This window comes from Grammomys surdaster, unplaced genomic scaffold, assembly GCF_004785775.1.
Source record: "Grammomys surdaster isolate TR1022 unplaced genomic scaffold, NIH_TR_1.0 125692, whole genome shotgun sequence".
In the NCBI taxonomy this organism is placed as follows: Eukaryota; Metazoa; Chordata; class Mammalia; order Rodentia; family Muridae; genus Grammomys; species Grammomys surdaster.
In genome coordinates, this window is record NW_021620528.1 from 2,876,238 (window position 1) to 2,899,331 (window position 23,094).

Genomic DNA, 23,094 nt, shown 5'->3' on the forward strand with positions numbered 1-23,094 from the left:
ACGGCAGACTCGGTACCAGAAGCTGAGGGTCAGGTCCTAGGCAACATTTGTTTGAAGACAGCAGGTGTTCACAAACCTCATCCTCCCCACAAATTCTTGCCTGCATGTGTCTATGAGCCTGTGAATGAACACACAACGCACACTCACACACACACTCACAGGAACACATGCACACACACACTGGCAGCTTGTCAGCAACTGTGCACATAGAAGGACCTGGCTACTGTCCAATTCTCAGGGACAGCTGCAGCTCAAATCCTTTCTTCCACTTCCCTCCCTTAGTTATGCAACCCTTTCCCAATTCAGCTTTCACTCGCACACCATTTGGATCCGAGACCTTAATCCTGCCTAGTGGGCTGAAATGAACGAGATAGAGCTCATTCCAGCTTCACAAAGGCTGCACTATCCATCTACTGAATGGATTCCTTCTATGGGAGCCAAGAGGAAGACTTAGAAGGGTAAGAAATAAAGAAGGAGTTCTTAGTCCACCAAAATAATCTCCATGTGCCAGCAAGTGGAGTGACCATTTAAAAGGAGGAACCTGGCTTCAGAGAGCCAGAAAAGAGCTGGGTAGCTGACAGAGGGAGCCCAAGGATGGCAGCAACCAGGGCCCTGCCTGCTGGTTTTGGGGAACTCGAGGTACTGGCTGTAGGAACAGTCCTGCTGATGGAAGGTGAGACATTGGGTGAACCAAGGTCCCAGTGGTTCCCACAACCCACACCACAACTATAGAGTGGGCAGAAGACTGGGTTTCATGTCATCTTGGCTGCCTCTCCTCTGTGTCTGGATCCAGGAGGTCTTCTCATGACAGCCCCCATAGGATGTAGTATGCTGCATAGGAGTCAAGAGAGAGAAGTCAGAGAGAGGGTGGGGGGGAGACTGGCTTGGACAGATGCTATCTGCTCAGGAGGTGACTGGGCCCAGTCTAGGTTTTTCATATCCCCCAAGTCAAGAGAAAAATTTATTCTACTCCTAAGAGATTTTGCTAAGAATCTCGTATAAAACCAGGCCTCAGAAGTCTCCAGAGACAGACAACTCATCCACCTGCTCTCTGTGGAACTTGATCAAGTTATTTCATCTCTCCGACTCTAAGAGCCATGTCATTATAAATGGGTGTCTGCAGAGGCTAAGTACAATTGTTGGTATAAAATAATTGTCTAAATAGACATACAGGGAATTTAAGTTCATTATCCTTCTGCCCCTTCTGCCTACATCTGCCACTACTTCTACCTGGTCTATTCCTATCACCAAAGGCACTTCTCCAGCAGCAGCAACTTAGGCCCAAGAGATACCTGCCTCAAGCTAGACTCACTAAGATGCTTAGTGAGTGCAGAAACGGTTAGTTCTGATTCCAGGCTGATGGGGTGCAGTCTTTATTCAGATCAAGCCCAGAAAAGTAATCTGTACATTCTTTCACTTGGTGAAAACTGACAATATGGAAGAAGTGACAGCCACCAGGACTGTTCTGAAGATCGTGGACACCATTGAGTGGGCCCCGTTTTCTGAGAACCACTGAAACTTACCCTAATATCTGGTCCTCTAATATGCTGTGAAATTTTAATTTATGTCTGTGCATATGCTTCTCTTTTTTTCTGAATCCTTTTCCATGCATTGGCCTCCACAGTTTTAAAGGAGAAATCTTTCCCTCTCCATCATTTTCCCCTTTTCTAGTGAGAGCAGGATGTTACTGAGGCTGTGAGATAGGACTGTGTGCAAGCTAGGTTAAGTTCTCTACCACTAATTACATCCTTACTCCTGTGTTTACATTTTAGTTTTGAGGTGGGTTATACAGGCTGACTTTGGACTTTTAATCCTCTTGCCTCATCTTCTTGAGTAATGTGGCCATCAGGCCCAACTCTTGTTCTTCAGCTTTGAAACAAGAAACCAAGGTAAAGAAAGTTCAAGGAACAGCAAGGGAGTGGTCAAGCTGAAATTCGAGGTCAGGTCTCCTGCTGGAGAACCTCTCCTGCAGTTTCACATTGCCTGGTGTCCTGAGTTACCCCTGGGCCCTAAGTTGGATCCTCTTTTCCAGAGCCATCCCCGACATTGTCCCGCAGCCTTTGAAGACGGCATTTTAAAGTCTGAAAGACGAGATTGTCCCCAGCCCTGCTACCTGCTAACTGCACTTAGAGCATGCTGTCTAGCATCTCTGAGGCATGGGGAGAAGACTGAATGAAAGAATCCATGTAAAGTGATCTTCGGGGTACCTGGCACCTGTTTGTTCAGCACTTGTCAGTGACTGTCGCAGCATGGGCCACACTGGGCTGTGTAGTCTTCTACATTTCTGTTAGATGGGCAGTAGGTAGTGAGCAGGTTTTAGTACCTGAGGGTCATCCCACCAGAGCAGCATTCAAAAAGCTGTGCTGAGAGGTCACTCACTGATGTGGATTCTGGAAGGTTACTGGAACTCCATCAACCCCAGACCCTGCTCCTGACACCATATGGGTCTCACCAGCCTTGATACCAGCCCTCACCCTTCCTTTCAGCACTCTCTGGCATCAGCCTCAATGGCCTGACCATCTTCTCTTTCTGCAAGACTCCAGATCTGCAGACTCCCATCAACCTGCTGGTACTGAGCCTGGCCCTGGCAGACACTGGGATCAGCCTGAATGCCCTTGTTGCTGCTGTATCAAGCCTCCTCCGGTACCAGTACCTCCCGCTCCCCCTTCCCCTTCCCCAGCCTCTGGGGTCTTGCTAGGGGCTTCACCTTAGAGTCATGGGCAAGCAGACCAGAGTCTTTCTTTCTACCTATAGAAAACCATCCCAAGGTCAGAGATTAGGCAGACTAAGTTAAACTGCAATGTCTGATTATTGCTGAAGAAATAGCCAATATCTGGAATGCAGGAGCTGCTCAGACCTGACCAAAGAGACAGTGGGCTAGAAGGATTCAGAGCCCGAGCCCTGTATTCAGGTGGTCTAGCCTTGCGTCTCTTCTCCATTATTTCCAATCCTGGGATACTTATGTCAATTACATATTATAACCTAATTCACACATGTTGTTAGATGTATTGGTTTAATTATTTACAAATAACATGAACTAATACTGCCTGATAAGCCCTAAATAAATGCTTGTTAAAGCAAACAGGGTTTAGATCAGCATCTAATATGTCATGTGCACACCAGGGTCTTGTCATGTGGCCTGCAAAGTTGCCTTTGGGGCCTGAATCAGTAACCATTCTTCCTCTCTATGAACTAGCACTACCTGCTGAGAATCTAGAGATTTGGGAGTTTTTCCTCTAACTTTGCCTTCATCTGTTGTGCTACTATGGATCAGTAATTTTTCTCTTGGCCTCAGTTTCCCCTTCTGCAATGGAGGCGTATGATCATTCAGAAAGACCCTTTGGTGCACTGGTGGTTTCAAAGAGTCACTGAACCTAAAAGACCTGCGTCCTTTTATCCTGCATCCAGTAGATAGATCTTTTTTAGCCCACCAACGTAAACTCTAAGACCTCAGTTCCACAGTGGGAAGACTTTGATAATAACATCCTCCCTGTATGAGCAGGACTAATATCCAGGAAACTTCTAGGTTCCCCTGGGCAGGTGTGGGGGTTGGGAGGGATGGAGGGGAGGGTCATCTTGCTCATTGTTTCCCATAGGCGCTGGCCACATGGTTCAGAGGGCTGCCAGGTTCATGGTTTCCAGGGATTTGCAACAGCACTGGCCAGCATCTGTGGCAGTGCAGCCATTGCCTGGGGACGCTATCACCACTACTGCACCCGTATGTGTCCCCAAATCCCTCCCCCCACCAACTGTAACAACACTTCTGAGTATATGAGGATAAGATAGAGTGAGTGGTCAGTATTCAATTCCACTCAATGTTTTTCAAGCAAGAGAGTGTGTGTGAGAGGGAGGGTCCATGCATACAACATGTAGACACTCATTTTGGAAAAAGTGGGAGGGTGGACAAGTCAGCAGAATGCCTGCTTTGAGAAGCACGTTAGAAAGACTGAGTTTGCCTTTCCTGCAGTCTTGGTGACTCAAGAGTTTGAACCTTGGTTTTCTCTGCAAGGTTGTTTAAAAAAAACAATCTCAGATTCATTTTGAAAATCAAATGAGATCATGGATATAGAAAATTTCCTGGTAATCAGGTACAGTTGGGGGACAAAAGGAGGGCGAATGTATGTTCACGCACATGCACACAGGCACAGACGTGGTGGTGGGTCTGGGTGTGTGCCCATGGCAGAGAGGCACTAGGATGAATCCAGGTCTGGATTCCACAAGCCTTGTTGTTAGATTTTGTTATCAGTGTGCTACCTGCTCTGTGGTTGCTTGCTATTTTTTGTTTGTCTTATTTTGTTTTAAGGAAGGGATTCATGTATCCCAAGCTGGCTTTAGACTTCCTCTGAGTGCTGGGATTACTAGTGTGCACTTTCCTGACTGTTTTATGCAGTGGTAGGGATTTACCTAGTGATTTATGCAAGCAGTGTAAGCATTGGACTAAATGAGCTATGTCCCTAACCTTTGCTTGTTATTTTTCCCCCAACAAATGAGTTACTTTAACATTTTAAAAGCTTTTCTTTTAGGCTTATGGGTTTTGTCTTATTTTGTAAGTTTCATTTTGTAACAGTCTCACACAGCTCAGGCTGGTCTTACATTCTATATGTAGGCAGGGTGACCTTGAAGCCCTGGTTCTTTTGTCTCCATTTCCCAAGAACTAGGTATTACAAGTGTGTATCACTGTGCCCTGCTCACTTCTCTTTAGAACTTAATTTAAGGTCTGGTTATATAGCTCAATTGGCAGGGTTCTTACTTACCATTTATAAGGTCTTAGATCTAGCCCTCAGTATCACATAACCCTGGCATAGTGAGGCCTTGCCTACAATGCCAGCACTTAGGGGACAGAGGCCGGAGGCCATTTTTAGCTACTTAGTGAAGCTACTTAGTGAATTCAAGGCCAACTGAGATACATGAGATCTTGTCTCAAAAAATTTTTATTCTTCTTTATTTCTTACTCTAAGTAATATCTGTAAAATCAGATGTGTAAATATACTTAAATCTCATTACATATTTAAATATGTGACATTATTCTCATCAGAGAGAGGCACATAGACATACTGTGAGGAGCTGTGTTTCAACTGACCTACACAGGAAACCTCCAGTGTGCAGCCTAAGAAACAGTCATAGAGAAGGCAAACAACTTGACCTGTGTCATATGGTAGGTAGGATTATGGCTGGCACTGAGTATGGCCAGGAAGTTTCCAGAAGTTGTTGTTCCCCTTCCCAACTGACATCCAAGTCATGTGCAGTGGATTTTATCAGTGTGAAGGCTCCTGTTGGGTCTGTGACCCCCATAACCTAACCTTTAGACATCAAAAGCCTTTATCCATTGGGAAAATGCCTTGCTCTTATTCTGAACGGTATGTTAGCTTTTCCTGTCAACATGGCCTTAGGGATACCTTTTACTGCTTTCATCCTAGCACCTATTCGAAATATCCCCAGGATCGATCTCTCTCTCTCTCTCTCTCTCTCTCTCTCTCACACACACACACACACACACACACACACACACACACACACACACACGGGGGGGGGGAGGGGGGGGAGGGAAGGGGGGAGGGAGGGAGGGGGGCATCTTTTCTAATAGTCACAAACATCTCTGCAATTAACTTCCAGTCCCACCAAGCCTTCACATCAAATCCCTTTGTGTTCTGGAGGGTGGAGCAGAGAATCATGGAGATAAGGAAGAAGGAAGAGGAGGGCCAGGCTCCTCTGTTCCATTAATGGGTGGCAGCAAACATTCTATCTTGGACATATTTTTTTTTGTTGTTTTTTTTGTTTTTTTTTTGTTTTGTTTTTTTGTTTTTTTGAGACAGGGTTTCTCTGTGTGGCCCTGGCTGTCCTGGAACTCACTCTGTAGACCAGGCTAGCCTCGAACTCTTGAACTCAGAAATCCGCCTGCCTCTGCCTCCCAAGTGCTGGGATTAAAGGCGTGCGCCACCACCGCCCGGCATGGACATATTTTTCAATCAAAAAGGTTTTTTTTTTCACACTTGGGCCAAGTTGGATATTAATTACCATGCTCTCTGTTGGAGTAGAGGATGCCGGGGTTACTATAACAAACCATCAAAGAGTAGATGGTTTAAACAATACAAATTTATTTCTCTCAAATCTGAGATCAGTGTGCCAGAATGGTCTGGTCTTGGTGCATTTCCAACCTGCAGATGTTCACCAAGGTATATCTTTACATGGAAGAGAGCACGCTCATTGCTCTCACGTCTTTTTCTCTAAGAATATGAGAGCTGTGGATCACGTTGAAGCCCAGGGAGAACCATACTAAAGGAGCACTAATCTCACCCAGGGACTCCCCCTTCATGATTAATGAGCTCCCAAAGTCCTACCTTCAACCATCGCACTGGAAATTATAGTGTCAGCACTTGGATGTGAGTCCTCAAACCTATCTTTAGCAGGGAAGCACATTCCAGAAAATTCTCTGAAGTGATATCAAGATAGGCTAGGTATGGTATGAGGGAAGTTGTAAACCCTTTCTTCTTAGCAGCCTCAAGCCTGTCTGGAGCCCTATCCTCTGCCTTGGGGTCAAAAGAGCTCAACAAATCATTCCTAGATAAGGACACTGGGACTAGGACTGATGTGCTGAGCCTAGGTTGCTCAGTGAGGCTGTGGAGGACAGAGGGAAGAGGACAACAACATGTCAGTCAGGCTGGATCATACGCTAAGAGGCTGTCTGTACAGTAGCTTCTGCTAGCAGCACTGAATAGAACCCAATTCCATGAGGTTTTATAGCATATCCTTGAAGAAGACACCCTGCCCCTCAGCAAGCACCTCTCACTTCTACCCATGTGTCCCATCCTTACCCTTGGCTTTGGGAGACACATCTGTCTTTTGTTTTCACTCCCTCTCCCTTCCTTCTGTTCTTTGAAGATGATTTAGGACAGATGAGGAGACCATTGCTACCCATGATCTTATTATAGTCCTCAAAGGCAGAGAATGCTATGCTCGCTATAGAGAAAACTAAGGCTCAAAGATACCCCTGACTTGCCTGAGGCATCATGCTGTTACTATTGGAGTAGGGATTTGGGGACACTCTGCAGCTACGGAGTTGTTTCTTTTTCATGTGGTCATCCTATCTCTTTACAAACTATCCTTCCTCTATTTCATGCAGGCAGACAGTTGGCATGGGACACGGCCATCCCTCTGGTGCTGTTTGTGTGGCTATCATCTGCTTTCTGGGCATCCCTTCCCCTGATGGGCTGGGGCCACTATGATTATGAGCCTGTGGGGACATGCTGTACACTGGACTATTCGAGGGGTGACAGGTGAGACAGAAGTTGTAGCTTTGAGACTTTATTCCAGAGGGGTCTTGACTTGAAGCTTCTATGAGAAGGATGTTCCAATTGAGAATTCCACTGTCAACAATGTCAACATTTGGGGACATCAGAGCTCGGTAGTCATGACATCCACTCACAGACTGTCACTGAGTCTGGGCAAGCAGTGTGAATGTTACATAAAGTACAACTCAGATTCAAGCATCCAGAGGAGTGGGTCATTTGCCTGTATCCATCCTAACTATCATGGAGCCCCACTACTCTTTGGTCCTCTTTAGCATAAGAAGCTGTATTGACTCAGAATTCATTGATTTTGAGAGGCACCCATGCCCTTAGATCAACAGATTCAAAGCATGGAAGGGCTTTGCATTGGTGTGGACCTCCCAGCATAGAGATAAATTCTAAATCTCTAAGCATCCACCGTTGGTTGATCCCTGACAAGGTAGGACTGAATGTATGCAGTCTCCACAACCATGAGATCTTCTTCTATTACTTCACCATCTGTGTAGCTCTGGGGAAAAAAAAAGCTTAGAAATTTCATCAGGGATCATTTGGGGATTGGTCACATGACTTCTAGCGTCACGCTTCCCACCTCGCACACGTCTTGTTTCCAGTACAGTCATGCTGTATTCATGTTTTACAGACAATAGTGACTCATGGAGCACTTACCCTGATATAGGCTTCTCAAGTGAAACTGACCTCTGCACTTGAATGTCCCCAGTGTCCTGCAGAGCATCACCCAACAAAGCACCTCTGATAGTCCTTTCTCCTACTTCTCCTTAGTCAACAAGATCTTAGCGTGTAGTCTCCACTTCATGAAATCAGGATCTGCCTCCTGCTGATTCCTACTTGGTTCCGGTCATCCTCCAGTCTCCTCAAGGCCTAAACTGAGACCCCAGGGTTTTTTTTTTTGTGGCCCTTTTAATGGGTTTTCTGTTGATAGTTTGAGACGTGATCTCATACTGCAGCTCAGACTAACCTGGAATTCACTATAAAGCCCAGCCTGGCAGTGTACTTGTAATCCTCCAGCCTTGGCTTTCCAGGTGTGAGCCACTGGTTTCTTAAGTGACACAGTATTCAGTCTCTTTGTCATCTATACATTATTTTCAAATCCTTATGTCAAGCAAGAGATGCCCTTGGATAGTCTTTCCTCTTGGCCCACTGATTCCTCCAGAATTTGGTGAACATATATACATAATCATTGGATTATTTTGACCCACTAGCTCCCAATAATTACATGGAGACTTCCTAACCTATTTATTCTAGTCCATGTTTGCCACATGGCTCATTACCTCTCACTCAGTCCTGGTATCTCCAACTTGCTGCATGTCTGGCTGGTGAATCCTGCACTTCTCAGTTCTTTCCATTGTACTTATCTCTGCCTGGAAGTCTTGCCTTTCCTCTCCTGACTCAGCTATATGCTGTTAGCTCTTTGTTACACCAATCAGGAGGTGATGGAGAAGACTGTTTACAAAACACACAGGCAGGTGATGATCCAATAAAAATAACAGTACCAAAGTCCACCTGTATTCCACTCTTTGCCAGTACAGAAATCAACATTTAAATAATACAAAGACAGCCTTTACACAGAGCACAAAAAGATTATCCCTACATTTGCCAAATTGAAGAATATCATCCTCCATCTTTGGCTAACAAAGGAGACAGCAAGGCTGAGCATTGGAGCTTGAAGAGGTATTCTTTATCTCAGCTCCTCGCTCCTAAACACAAACTTTAGAAGACACATGGCCCTGACTGCTGAGAAGAGCTCAGTTGGGTACAGGAGCAGCTACACTCTGACCGTGTCTTGTCTAGGATGGCATGATACCTCTCATTGTCTAGCACAGATGCTGGAGCTGACCACCATTTTTTTTTTTACCCTGTACCTGTAGAAACTTCATCAGTTTTCTCTTCACCATGGCCTTTTTCAACTTCCTTGTACCCCTGTTCATCACACACACTTCATACCGGTTCATGGAGCAGAAATTCTCCAGGAGTGGTCATCTCCAGGTAAGAAGCCAGATCCTATGGAAGCCGGAATCTCTTGGTGCTCTCAGAGACTCTGGAAACATGCATGGCATGGCAGAAGTCAATGTTTTCTGTGTTTGCAACAGTCATGAGAAGAGTCAGCTTGCATAGAGAATATGCTGTTAGGGCTAGAAAATACCTTCCCATTGCTCGAAGTTCCAAAGCTTAGGGAGCAAGGGCCATAATAGGACAGATTTACCCAGACCCTGCTATCCCAAGATCCAGGTGATTCTAGTACATCATCCACACTGTTTCTCCACTCTTCCTGGGGGAGGGGGGGTCAAGGCTAAATTGCAGGACTCTTCAAATGGTGCTTTTTAAATTACTTTAAGGTGTTTAATTTAATCACAGTCACAGACTATTACCCACAATGTAAAACAACACCTGCAAGCACATTTGTCCAAGAAAAATCATGCTTTTAAATAAGACCTGCTGGCCATTTCAGAATTTCTGTATTAAAATTCCCTTGCCAGAGGTTTTCATTTAACTTTGCTACCTAAAAAATTAACAAATGAATCATAACAAACCAGCATTGTTGTGAAAGCAAACATTGATACTAGAGGTATTGTGTGTATTTTCACTTCATCTTTGAGAATCTTTTCTGACAAATGAAAGCTTTCTGACTCCCATGCTACAGACTGGTTTGAGGTACAGGGAAGGTAGCTGAAAGAGCTGCCAAATGCCACACACTTAATAATAGCAGAGATCAATACAAACCCAGCTTTAGGACATTTCAACAAAGTGTTCAATTCTAGTACATAGAAATATTCTTCTTATAAGACAATCTGCCACTTAAATTAATTAGCATGAATTAGAAAATAACATTATAAATTAGTTTCATCTGTGGATCTAGCTAAGAGGTTGAGGGCTACACAGGTACAAGGATCCTGGATCTTAGCTTGGATGCTAGAGCATCATCTCCTAGGTTCTCTTCCACATTGCTCATCTCTGTATTCAAACAACTATTTTTATTAAAAATTATCTGAGAATTTCATTCAATATATTTTAATGCAATTCCTACTCCTCTCAGGTCCATCTCCACTTCCTTAACACACAGCTTCATACCTTTTAAAAAAAAATTTACCCAGCAGCCTCACTTTGCACTGCTCATATATGCAGGACCATCTGCTGGAGCACGGTTAGCCAAGGCGAGGTCACATCCGTGTGAGCTATCAACTGCTCATAGCTTCCTAGTTAGGAGTGGTCCTCAGGCTTGTGAAGCCCACTGAGCGGTGGTATGAGCATCACTGCTCAACATATTTTAAAAATCCAACATTGAAGGAAATGGGTCCTCATGCAATTAAATCTCCTTTGTCAAAGAGCTATTTCCCCATTAGAATCCTCATGCCTTGGAGTATATGAGAAGTGAAACCATTTCAAATCCATCCTGAAATTAAATACCTAGTTATTAGTATTCCTGTGGGTCCAGGAGAAACTTTACCATCAACAATCTTCCCTGCCAGCCCACTCCCTGTTTATGTTTGATATGGTGAAAAATTTTGAGCCCAGACAGGCTTATCTCACACGTGGCTGCAGCTACTGACAGTGAGATCATTCTAAGCCCGAGGGGAGCTCAGATCTGAGTACCTCAAGACCTAGAAGAAAGCTTATTATCCACCTCCCCCCAGTCCCTACCTACAGGCAACTGAGCTATATCAGACTATTTTATAGACAAGGAAACTGAAGCCAGGTGAGCTTAACTAACAGGCTTAAGGCTGTATAGCCTTTCAAGGCAAAGAGCTCATGTGATGCCCAGATCTTCTGGTTCAAACCTTTCCAAGAGCATGGTCTGTGCTAGGACCCTTGCCTCTGCATAGTTCTGGCCTATGGAGTGACTTGATGCTTCTGATTTTTTCCCCTAGGTGAATACTACTCTTCCAGGCAGGATGCTACTGCTGGGCTGGGGCCCCTATGCCCTCCTGTACCTTTATGCAGCCATCGCAGATGTGAGCTTCATCTCTCCCAAACTACAGATGGTACAGATTCTTCCAAAGCCCAAGGAATCCTGTACATCTTCACATCTGTCTCTCTGTATCACTCTTTCTAGCTTTTTGCTAACATGCTTACTTATTCTTTCTTTCTTCCTCCTGTCTTCTTCTTCCTTTAAATATTCACAAAATGCAGAAAATGTTTTTGATCCATATACACCCTACCCTATACTGAGATGATAGGGACAGCTAGACATAGAGTGAATATGTACTCTGAGACACCCAGAAGTCTGGGTGTGACTTCAGGGGCTGAAGTTGACACCCAGTTTCAGAACAAGTATGTTCTGATTTTGTAGTGGGGATTCTGTGACATTCTATGAATCGTGAGCATCCACCAGGAGAGGCTCAGAGGCCAAAGGATCAAGCTGAGGACAAATGAGTGGCAGTTTCCAAGGGGAAAGAGAAAAAGTCATAAGTGGGACAAGGAGAAAAGTAGAAGCTTCAAAGTATCTTTCATGGACTTTTCCACCACAACAGGTGCCCGCCCTCATTGCCAAAACCATGCCCACAGTCAACGCCATCAACTATGCATTGCACAGCGAGATGGTCTGCAGAGGAACCTGGCAGTGCCTGTCTCCACAAAAGAGCAAGAAGGATCGAACCCAGTGAAACACTTCAAGGGGCTGATCACTGTCAAGCCTACCTCTTCAAGCCTGGGCTAAGTATGCTCCAGGACAGGAAGATGCTGCTGCATTCTTCCTGACAGCCCCCAGAAGCCCTGGCAGACACTTACTCACAAGCCCTAAGATCTCTGTTGAGTCTAACCTTAGGCTGGACCTAAGAATTCAGATACTAGGTTCAATGAAAGGAGTGCTGGTCATAGCCCTCTACACACAGTCTAAGGGGCCATGGGAAAGTAATTCTCTCCAACCCCATCTATCTAAACCCTAGATGACATTGTGGACTAACAACAGCATGGTTGAACAATCTAACATGCACTGAGTAAGCAAGAAAACGCTCACTGAAACAGATACTATATGAGCCTTGACCATGTTGCACATGAACCCAGCCTACAATAAAGGACAAAGCCCTGGGGTTTGGTTTTGGAAGTCATCTGAGGCTATAGTTTTTCAAATAGCATGTACTAAATTGTAGTGGCACCAGTGACTTAGCCTGCCCCTTGCTCTATGTCCCTTATTGTAAGACAAGATGACAGAAATGATGACTTGACCATACAGATTGGACCAGAACATGCAGCTTAGGTGCTTCCGGAGGCATTCAAAAGCACCAGCTTTCAAAGTGAGTCCTTGGCTATATGAGAGTTGGGTTAAAGATTGCTTTTAAAGGTTTTAACATTCATTGACAGTATTTAAAAATTAGAGCAATTATTTAACACTCCATATGTCAGAAGATGTGGAGCCACAACTCAGTTTCCTTTTCACAGTGACAGTTTCCAGAGCTCAGTAGGACTGTGCCCTTTGCCCAGAACATATATGGTCCTATTCAGCTCATGTGTTCCCCTCAGAGCCCATGTGCCTCTGGGTTGGGGACACTAATGGGAGCCCCCAGTTACCTTTAGATGTACATCTGCATCTTCTGTAGAGGGAGCAACACAGGACCAAGATATAACAGTGCCCAGTCCTGGGTGAGACTTGCTGTCCTAGAGAAAAATAGAGATGAGTACTGTAGGATGGATTAGACTAACGGAGGCCATATACAAAGTCTAATGGTGGAAGGGGCAGATGTCCCAGGCACTGTGAGAGACAGAAGGCACATCCTATGAAGCCAAGAGCCTGAGCAGGCAAGGTCCTAGGGATGAGGGTAGGGTGATGATGAGAACAACTTGTAGAGTTGGGTTTGCCTCCTGATCTTCCAGATGCAGAAAATCAGGTTATATATACAAAAACCCAGATGAAGCTTGCTCAGTGCAGTCCTGTTTGGTTATTTTGCAAAACCAAGTATGGTAGAAGAGAATGGAGGGGGGGCAGCATTCCCATAGTACCCTTTTCTGGACTATGTTCTCTGCCAGGTGATGTGCAGACAAGATGACACTTGGCCTCATTCCAGGGCCCACATATGATATTTGGCTTAAGCTCTGGATAGAGAGTAAAGCAAGGATGTCTTGGCGTCAAGCTGGCTTGCACATGGGAGGAGCAGGTGACCAGGAAAGTGGTGGGGGTTCAGGACTAAGATGCTGACCTGTCCCTAGTTAATCCCCTGAGTAATCTTACTGGGGACTCTTCCTCTCCACCATTATAGACACTGAGCTAAGGAGGGATGAGGGAGCACTGTAATAAATTAGGGGGAAGGCCCTTCAGATAAAGAAAAGGGTTGAAGACAGGCAGAGCCAGAAGACAAGTAGCAAGAGTGTGTGGTATCAGCTTTGTCCACGACTCTGGATTGTCACAAGATAGGAAACAGGCCAAAGGGATCAACACCCAAGCTCAATCTCAGTGAAGACATGGGAAGAAGGCAGGTTGCCCAGGAATATTTTGAGCTCTGCCCTTCAGCTTCCTGGAGGAAGAGGATTGTGCCCAGATATCTTCCTGATGACCCAGGCAGGAGATGATGAAAAGGGTCTGAAGCCACAATCTTCTGGAAACAACAAATCCCCTCCAAAGCTACTCATTTCAGAATCCAATCTACTCCCACTCTCAAATCCCCCGTGGAAGAACTTTAGAGTGTCTCATCATCTTTGGGCACTTTCAGGATCTTGAGGGCATGTAGGAAGGGCTTCTCCTCTGCCTTGCTTCCCAATCACCTCTTATACCCCTACCTTGTCCTTCCACAGAATAACTCAGCTGTCTCTGGGTCAAGAGAGACCAAGGAAGGATGTGCCTGGATAATGCTTGAGATCTATCTTACAACAGGACTTTGGTACAGCCCCAAAGCTTGATAGGAATCAGAAGTCTACCCATTGCCTGCCCTTAGACAGGTTTGGCTGAAGTTAGGCAACAGTTCCCAAATATCTGGAGCATCCTCAGGCTCAGTTTCTTCTGTCTTGCTTTCCCATCCCTTTGAGCACCATGAGGTTCCTACATTGAGTCTGAATCACTCTTAGAATCAGGAAAACATACGCAAAAGGAGAGGTTATCTGCCTTGATAGACTGCTCGTTTCCTGATCTGTAGGTCAGGCAGGTCTGTAGGTCAGGTAGGTCTATAGATCAGGTAGGCCTGTCGGTAAGGTCTCTCTCCACCTCTCTCCCTCACGTGCCTGTGAAGCAACTGACAATCTTTTCTTGTGGCTTGCTAGATTTCTTTCCTCCATTCACTCACATGTGCCCTCAATGTCATCTATCAGCACAGTGTCCTGGTCCCCACATGCACAAATACAAGTTTGGAAAGGCACACCAGAAAGGTCCCTTGGTTCCTGCTACCCATTCCTGGCTTCAACATGCTCTGTGAAAGTTTCTGAACCCTTAGGAAACTGAGGCTTCATCACAGGAAGGAGAATGAGGGCAAAGGGAGACACTCCACAGGCTGAGAAGTTGAGGAAGAAGTGTTAGGACCAGAGACCTCGTGCTGGGGTCTCAGCGACAGAGCCCAAGGACCCAAGAAGCATAACACCAAGAATTGAGGCCATCACTGTTTTCCTGAAGAGCCTGCCTGAATTTCCCTTCCAATCCCATTGGCTTCAGCACATTTTACTTCAGTGAAAGACAGTGCTAACATACAGACCTCTGGGATGAACTCAGAGAATGCCACCAGGAAGCAGGCCACTGGCAGAAACCAGGCAAGCACCAGGTAACTAGAACAACACTGCAAGCAGCACTTCCTTCTTTGTATGACAGCATCCACTTAGTGCTTGTGATCCTGTGTCTGTCTTTAGCTCTTGTTTTTCCCCCTTTCCTCTTTGCTTCTCCCTTCTACACACACACACACACAAACACACACACACCAGCTGCTGTGTGTCACACACAGTACATGGTGGCATGAGCCTGTGACAGGGTCAATCCAGTTACCTCAGGAAGATGGCTGTTATACTCTGCCATGGCATTTGTAAGTGGAAAAAACAAAAACCTAAAAACCAAGGACTCACAATGGCTCAGAAGTTAAAGTAGAAATTGCTGAACAACTGCATCCATGTACACGCTATAATAGACGTAATAAAATAATAAACGTAAAGACAATTCGGAGTTTCACTCAACCTCTGTACGTCCATACCACAAAACCAAACCATTTTTCTCACTCCATATGAAGTATGTACTTCGAGATTCACAGTCACATGGTTCAAGTCTGTGTTTCAACAGAATTAGAATGTGTTTCCACTTTCAGCCCCATTCTAGATTAAAAAGGAAATTCTGAAGTTTAACCAGAGAACCTAAACGCTGCCATGCTTTCTGGATTTTTCCCTTCTGAGTTACTTCAGTTACAGAAAGGCTCCGTTCAGACACTCCTTCGTCATGACCAACCTCTGTCTCTGCTGCCCTCTTGGGGATGGAGAACCCTCTTTCCCCAGGTTTTCTGTCTTCTTGATCTCAGTGGATACTGATATAGTCACAAGGTTCTGAGACCATCAAAAGCCTCTTCCTAAAAAAATTAAAAAAAGTAAAAATAAAAATATGTTTGTTATGGGATCAGTTATCTCCTCCCAATATCAAAACAAAACAAAACTCAAACAACAATAACAAGAAAAAACCCCAAACCCAACCATGGATATAAAGTCTCCGTAGAAATGAGTTAAGTGGAGTCTGGCTCTTATGTCACAAAATGGTCCCTTTATAAGAAGGGGCAGCACAGAGCCAGGCCTCTGGCTACTTGTCCCCTCCCATTCATCCAGTGAGGAAGGACCATGTGAGCACACAGAGAAATCTGCCAGCTGTGCTTCTAGAGCACAGGCCTCACTAGACACCAGTGTTAGCAGGAACTTGAGTTCGATTCTGGGCTTAGGAACCCTGGATGGGGTGTATGAGTGCTGTATGATCCTCAGGCCCGGGGCTCTGTTACGATAGCACTAGTAAACGAATAGTTTTGGATCAAAGCTCATTTAAAACAGATTAATAGCAGAGGAGAATGAGAGCTTAGGATGAGCTCCCTGGAGTGTCCAGGGCCATCATGTGGAATTCCAGCTTGAATGATATCATTTTAATTTATAACATATATACATATATATATGTGTGTGTATATGTATAAATATATACATTTATATCATATATATACACATAAATATATACATATATACATGCATATGTATGACTTTATCTCAAGATGTGTATGTGTGTGTGTGTGTAAAAATTAGGCCATCTTCCTTACTACTGAATTATAAACAAATATATATGTGAAATACACACACACACACTTTAGGTGAGGCCTCAAAATATATATTTAAAATAAGAGATATAAAATATGTCTTCTAAGATCTCTTCAGATTCTAAGAGCCATTGTTTAAGTGTTGAACTAAAAAACAGTAGAAGAATATCCTCCACCCATCTTATCTTGCTGTCAAACATAGCTCTCCCTGCTTTGCCAAAGAGATATGAGTTATAATCACTCAGGAACCAGCAAATTGCTGGCCTAATTTTTACACAACACACACACACACACACACACACACACACCCCTTGAGACAAGGTCTCATGTAGCCCAGGTCTTAAACTCTTCATTGCAGTTAAGGATGACCTTGAACTTCTGATCTTTTTTGCCCCTGTCCCCAGTTTATGCTGTACTGGGGATCAAGCAAGCCCACGGATGCAGGCCTGCTAGGTAAAGTCTCTATGGACTGAACTACACTCTTGGCTGTCTGATACATTGTTGTCAGAAACCCAGAGTTGTTTTGTTTTGTGTTTTCCCAGCTAGAAACATTCTTGGTCAGTTTGTTCAATTATAAACTCACTCTCTGTGCACAAACGCATGGTTTCCGTCTTTTGTCTCGGTAAATGTCGACGCTATCAGTCTTGTCTTTTAGCCAATAAAAGAGAGAAAAGTAAGCAAAACTCTAAAACGCAGGAATCCTTCATGGATTGGTGAAGGTGTGCAGTGCCAGAAGCTGCCACAAGGTGGCAGTGCTCTCTCGATGATGACTTAATCTTGGGCCACATGCCTGGTGGTGCTTTTCGGAAAAGCCTATGAATTCCCAACCCAGGCTGCTGGATCTCTCTAAGCTTTCTTTTGTCTGTTCTAAGTACTGAAGCTTGTAGCCTGCCTATTTCTGATTTCAGAATCTTAAATCCCATTTCTCTCCTTGAAAGAAACATAACTATATGTACGTTGGCTGGAGGGATTGCAGACAGCCCCCATAAAGTCTCCCCTTTTCTTTGCCTTCAAAACTATCACTGAAAGTCTAGTTAGATGTGAAACTTCAAAGTCCTCTCACATAGGACAGGGGTGCAACTAGGCCACTCAAGGTTTGGTCTTTGTCTAACTTGGATGTTAAGACAGTCCCTGGACATTTCTTTTGTCTTTTTCTTTCTTTCTTTCTTTTCTTTCTTTCTTTCTTTCTTTCTTTCTTTTTTTCTTTTTTTTTTGGGGGGGGGTTTCGAGACAGGGTAGCCCTGGCTGTCCTGAAACTCACTCTGTAGATCAGGATCCACCTGCCTCTGTCTCCCAAGGGCTGGGATTAGTCCCTGGACATTTCTGGCTTTGAAGTCTCGCGTTAAAAACAAAACAAAACAAAAAACAAAAACAAAACAAGTGGTGATGATCGTAACTCCGTATGCTGAGATTACATGTGAACAAACACAAAATGGAACTACTGAGTGCTGGATTGGGGGCACTCTGGTACAGCTCCTGGAGAAGCAGCGTGTGTACATGTGCACTGCGAGCCATTTATTAAGGAGAATAAACAATATTTCCCAAGAAACAAGAGCTGGGAAACTTCTGGATGAAAACCAAAGGCACAGCCCCGAACCTCCCTTCTCCCGTCAGTCACGGTCACTGGTTGCTTCTTTCTCAAGCTGTTCCCTGGCTCCAATGCTACACACCTGTTCTTCTCTCCGCCCGTCAAACTCTCTGAACAATGGCCTCCGTTGTCTCTGTGGGTTGTATCTTTGGCTCAGCTGCTCTTCCCCCGGCAGCTGTTGGGCATCAGTGACAGCTTCGCCCCTCTAGGTAGGAGGCAGTGTGGCAGCTTGGAAAGCACTTAGAATCCACAGACAGGAAGACCTGGGCAAGAATCCAAGTTTTTCCACTTAGTCAATATGACAGTCTGATTACTCAGGCACTCCAGGCTTCTTTTAGCCCACTCTGTAAAACCCCTTATGACACCCAGTTTTAAATAATTGGTTTAGCAAAACTTCTCTCACTCGCAATATCTGATGATTGAGTGGGTCGCCCTCCATAACCGCTGGATGAAGTCTGACCTCTGTCCTTATCTAAGTTGGTGATACAGTTTAGGTCTTGGATACCCCCTAAAGACTCACGTTTAAGATTGGGTCAGAAGCCCATGTTGTTATTAGAGCATGGGTGGGAAATTTAAGGGTAGGGACCTAATAGGAAAGTTTACACATAAGGTAACAGCTTTACTCTACCACATATCCCCTGGCATAAATGACTCTCTGGTATGGGCTCCAATGCACCCATGGGCTAAAAGCTGCACAACTTTAAGCCATTGCAAACCTTTCCGATTTTTAAGTTGATTACCTCAGTTATTGTTATAGTAACAGGCAGCTGCCTAACAGAATCATCTTAGCCAGCATCCACCCCTACCCTTAGTGCGTCTCTTGGTTGTTTTCTACCTACTAACCACCTCCTTCACTATAAATCTCCTCTCGCCCATGCTGTTTTATGTGTAGCCCCTCCCACTCCCCACTGTATGTCTTGGCAATGGTACCTATTTCTAAAGCTGCCATCCAGAATAGCATTTTTCCCAATCACACTTTAAGAAGGATTATAGAATAATTTCCCTTTAACAAGTGCAGGATAAAGGGATAATTTCCCTTTAACAAAGTTTAAGAGGACCTGTACCACATGCACAAAAATAGACTCGAAGTAGCATCATTTCACAGTGCTTGGGCCACAGTGAGTACTTAATGCATGCTATCTTTTCTCCATCCAGTCCTTCTCTGATGCCTTATACTGCCCTCTGGACTACTGGTTGCTCCCGAAGAGTGGGCAGCAGAGTTATGACGACTGAATGACAACCACAAGCAACAACCATCTCATCTACAGACTCACTTGACTCCCATAAAATCCTCAAAGCTTAACTCTCTCCTTTGTGCATTTGAATTTCTTGGGGTTTGGAAATTCAAAAGGTGGTCCCTAGCCTAGGTTCAAACTCACCTGGGAGACAGAAACACAGACTCTCTGGCTCACCCGCATCTCCTAAATCTGATTTGAATTTAAATGAACACAGTCAGGGTCGTTTGTGTGTGCTTTACTCCTGAATGGTAGCATAGCACTGTGCAGCCTGTAGATGTCTGGGCTCATCCCACATCATTCCATATAGCAGTTTTGTCTATTAATGTATTTTTGATGATTTCTCACACATATAATGCACATTTTGGATGTGTTTACCTCCATTTCCCTCTCTCATTCCTTTCCCACTCTAACTGAACCCTTCCTTCTTTCAAATGAGCCTCCTTCCTACTTCCAGTTTGTTGGTTGGCCCACTGAGTTTAATTAGGGTTGCCTGCATGAGCATAGAGATGCTGTGGGTTTATTATTGGACTATGGACAACATATCTGTATCTATGGCACTGAAGAAAACGAGTCTCCTCTTCCCCATTAGCTATTGGTTGCTGTAAGCTTCCCAGGAAAGGTGGGACCTCCTGAGTCCTTCCTCATCCAAAATGGACTATCCTGGTTGACTCTATCATGTTCGGGTCTTCTGTGTGTGTAACCACAACTAGATACACTGGCCTGATGTGGGACTTCTGGAAGCTCTTTGGGGATTCTAATATGCAAATAGGATTGGAAAGCATTGTTAGTGAATGTTAAGGACCCTACCACTCCATGAGACATGAGTTATCACCATGAAATTGCTGTAAATTCTCTCTGAGGATGTTCTTTACCGAGATGTATGTATGTGTGCGCAGACACCTTTCTCCAGAAGTTAATTTCTTCTTTGTACATCCCTATTTGTCTCATAATTTATGTCCATCTTTCTCTTACTCATTTCTAAAGTTTTCAAGACCATAGACAAGGAGCACCTCTGTCCAAGGCTTTATGCTTTGTCATCATGATGTCATTTAGAAGATAAGAAGGACCAGGTCATGTGACAGAGAAAGTAAGACACAAGAGGACACAAGTACTGTTGCAGATTGCACAGGAAAGAGGAAACATGACTCCTGACTCCTGGCTGAGATTTTCAGATACAAGTACAGGCAGAGCGTGCCGAGACTGGTCAAGGGCAGTCCCTTATACACTAATACACACACATACCTCATACTGTGCACAAGAATTGCATGGGTTCCTGGTAAGCACAGAAGCTGGTATGATATGTTGGGGAGTAAGCCTAGAATCTGCATGTCCAAAGCTTCTCAGGTAAGGCTGACACTGATGAAACCATGGCCAAATCAGTACTATAGAATCCTAGCTCCTCTGCCATCCAGAAGCTGGGGATGTAGGGGCTAGAGGCTAATATCAGTCTCTCTCACTTGCAGGATGACTGGGACCAATGGGTCCAACTCCAGAGTTGGACTCACTCTGTAGACCTTACCTCAGGCACTGGCTGCCCTTCTGAGAACTTGGCTATAGGATTTACCACTGGGGGTCACTTTTGAAGCATTCAACAGTATTTAACAACTCAACAAACATTTACTGAGACTAGCTTGAAATCAAGGAGACAATTTAGATACACAACATCCTTCTGGTTTACAGTCTATTGACAAGAAGAAATAATAGGAATGATCATTATCAATGGAGAGAAATCCTGCAGACGACCAAAAGTCATCAGGAAGGGCGGTCAGGAATGATAATTTTTAGAAGATGACACTGAGCAATAACTTACAGAATGAGAGTATGCTAGGTCAGGAGCAGTGGGATAAATGTTCCAGCTGAAGGACCAGCAGCCACGTGGGGAATGAGCGAACCAGCAGCTCAAGAAACTAAGACAGGGCCAGAGAAGGAATAAGAAGCTTAGGATATGTTTGTCTGTCAAGGATGAAGGGTAAAGTAGAGGAGGAGAATAATGAAGCTATTTGTTTTTGCTTTATAGTTCCAGGTTATTCTAAAACTCCCTAAGAAGCTCAGCTTGGCCTCAACAAATCCACTTTCCTACCTCAGCCTCTCTCAGTGCTGGGATAGCATGCACCTTCACACAAGATTTCCTAACTGGGTCTTATTTTGAGAACAGTTAAAGACTTTAAAGGATTTAAATCAGAAAATAGCCAGTAGCTGATCCCTTGGCTGCCATGTTCAGGGCCTGCAGTGTAGGTAAGACTGTTGACGAGAAGAGCAGGGAAAGTTGCTGTAGGCGAGGCCAGAGGTGCTGCTGCCTAGGTAGCAGAGGAGGTGCGTGGAGGGGGGTATCACAGTAACATGTGAGCAGATTTTTTAATATGGTTTTAAAAAGATATTTTGTGACAAGAGTGATTTGAACAGTTTCTATCAATTTTAATGCTCCTATTAGTTTTTCGTTACATAAGAAAGCCTTTGAGAAAAAAAAAAAGCCGTTAGGGAAGAAAGACGTCTTGTGGCTCATGGATACACTGTTTCAGTCCATTGGATACAATGTTTCAGTCCGTCATAGCATTACACAGCAGCTCCCGTCTCAGCAGCCAGGAAGCACAGAGAGAGGACCTTTATTCGGCAGGTAGCCTGCTATCTTCATTTCAGTCCTTTCACCTAGGTCCCCTGCCCTATGGTATAATGCCACCATCACTCAGAGTGAGAACTTAGAGAGCAGCTTGGAAGCTACATGAAAGCATGTATGAAGAAAATGAAAACAAGCCGGGCAGTGGTGGCGAACGCCTTTAATCCCAGCACTTGGGAGGCAGAGGCAGGCAGATTTCGGGAGTTGGAGGCCAGCTTGGTCTAAAGAGTGAGTTCCAGGACAGCCAGGACTACACAGAGAAAGCCGGTCTCGAAAAACCAAAAAAAAAAAAAAAAAAAAGAAAACAAATTTTAGAATGGAGTCCAGATTTCTGATTTTTAAACCTCCCTACATAGTACCTATAGAGAGGCTGTATGTGGAGGTAAACTTGTAGGAACACTTTGGAAACTGACATAACCTAAAGACTTTCTTAATTTGCTTTGGCCACCCGACCAAATGCTACTCCAGGTAGTGAGGAGTGGGTGAGGGTAACACAGATATGGAGAAGAAAACTCGAATTTCCACATATATACTGTGTTTGAGGGCCTGAGAGAACAAAGGATGGCACATAGGTTGTTAAAGGGATCATACGCTAAGATGAAGAGAATTTGGCGTGGAGCAAGACAAATACACTAGCCTTGTCAAGGACCTGCATCCAGTAAGCACTGAGGAACACTGAGAAGCGAAGATGGTGTCCTGGGTTGGCTCATCCATACCGTGGCGTGTCCTGTAGGTGTGGGACAGAGTGCAAACTTCCAGACACTGGCACAGTCTCTCTCTGATAGATTAGGGATCAGTCTGAGGATGACCTTTGGTAAGAGGGCTATTGCAGCAATTGTCTAAATGAAACAGGCCCATGAATGAGGATTGGTGAACAGGTAAGCAGAAGGAAATTAAAATGAAAACTATCTTTCATATATTTTGTTTTAGTAACCCCCAAAGCAGACAAGCAGTCAGGAAGAAGATCCAGAGAAAAGAGGGCCCAGGCTGTGCTGAAAAACAATAGCTCTGTTCACATGAGAGTCTGAGTATGAAACTCTCCCTCTTGGTCTTAAATGTAGTACCCAGGTAGTGAAGAGCCAAATATCTATGTTCAGATATCTTAGGGACAAGATGTCCACAAACAAGAAGAACCCGTGACTCAAGTCAATACGTGCTGAGATATCAT

General features: G+C 44.5%; 1 protein-coding gene across 4 annotated transcripts; it reads left to right on the forward strand.

Moving 5' to 3' along the window:
- The first annotated feature begins 562 nt into the window (after positions 1 to 562).
- Rgr (retinal G protein coupled receptor) lies at positions 563 to 12,642 on the forward strand. 4 transcript variants are annotated; one of them, XM_028788038.1, is made up of 7 exons: positions 563 to 673; positions 2,487 to 2,643; positions 3,597 to 3,718; positions 7,121 to 7,274; positions 9,173 to 9,290; positions 11,171 to 11,284; positions 11,774 to 12,642. In XM_028788038.1, the coding sequence occupies exons 1-7, from the start codon at positions 595 to 597 to the stop codon at positions 11,903 to 11,905; spliced, it is 876 nt and encodes a 291-aa protein (XP_028643871.1). In that variant the 5' UTR covers positions 563 to 594; the 3' UTR covers positions 11,906 to 12,642. The 4 variants fall into 4 exon arrangements, with proteins under 4 accessions (XP_028643871.1, XP_028643870.1, XP_028643872.1 ...); XM_028788037.1 differs by having other exon boundaries at positions 595 to 673; positions 3,570 to 3,718; positions 11,774 to 11,905; XM_028788039.1 differs by lacking the exon at positions 11,171 to 11,284 and having other exon boundaries at positions 595 to 673; positions 11,774 to 11,905.
- Positions 12,643 to 23,094: the final 10,452 nt, after the last annotated feature.

Bases quoted from the DNA above. Each gene is read 5' to 3' on its own strand.
- Rgr (XM_028788037.1), top strand. From the start codon at position 595: ATGGCAGCAACCAGGGCCCTGCCTGCTGGTTTTGGGGAACTCGAGGTA. The intron at 9,291-11,170 runs GTAAGAAGCCAG...TTTTTCCCCTAG, and splicing joins CCAGGAGTGGTCATCTCCAG to GTGAATACTACTCTTCCAGG. The intron at 11,285-11,773 runs GTACAGATTCTT...CCACCACAACAG, and splicing joins TCTCTCCCAAACTACAGATG to GTGCCCGCCCTCATTGCCAA.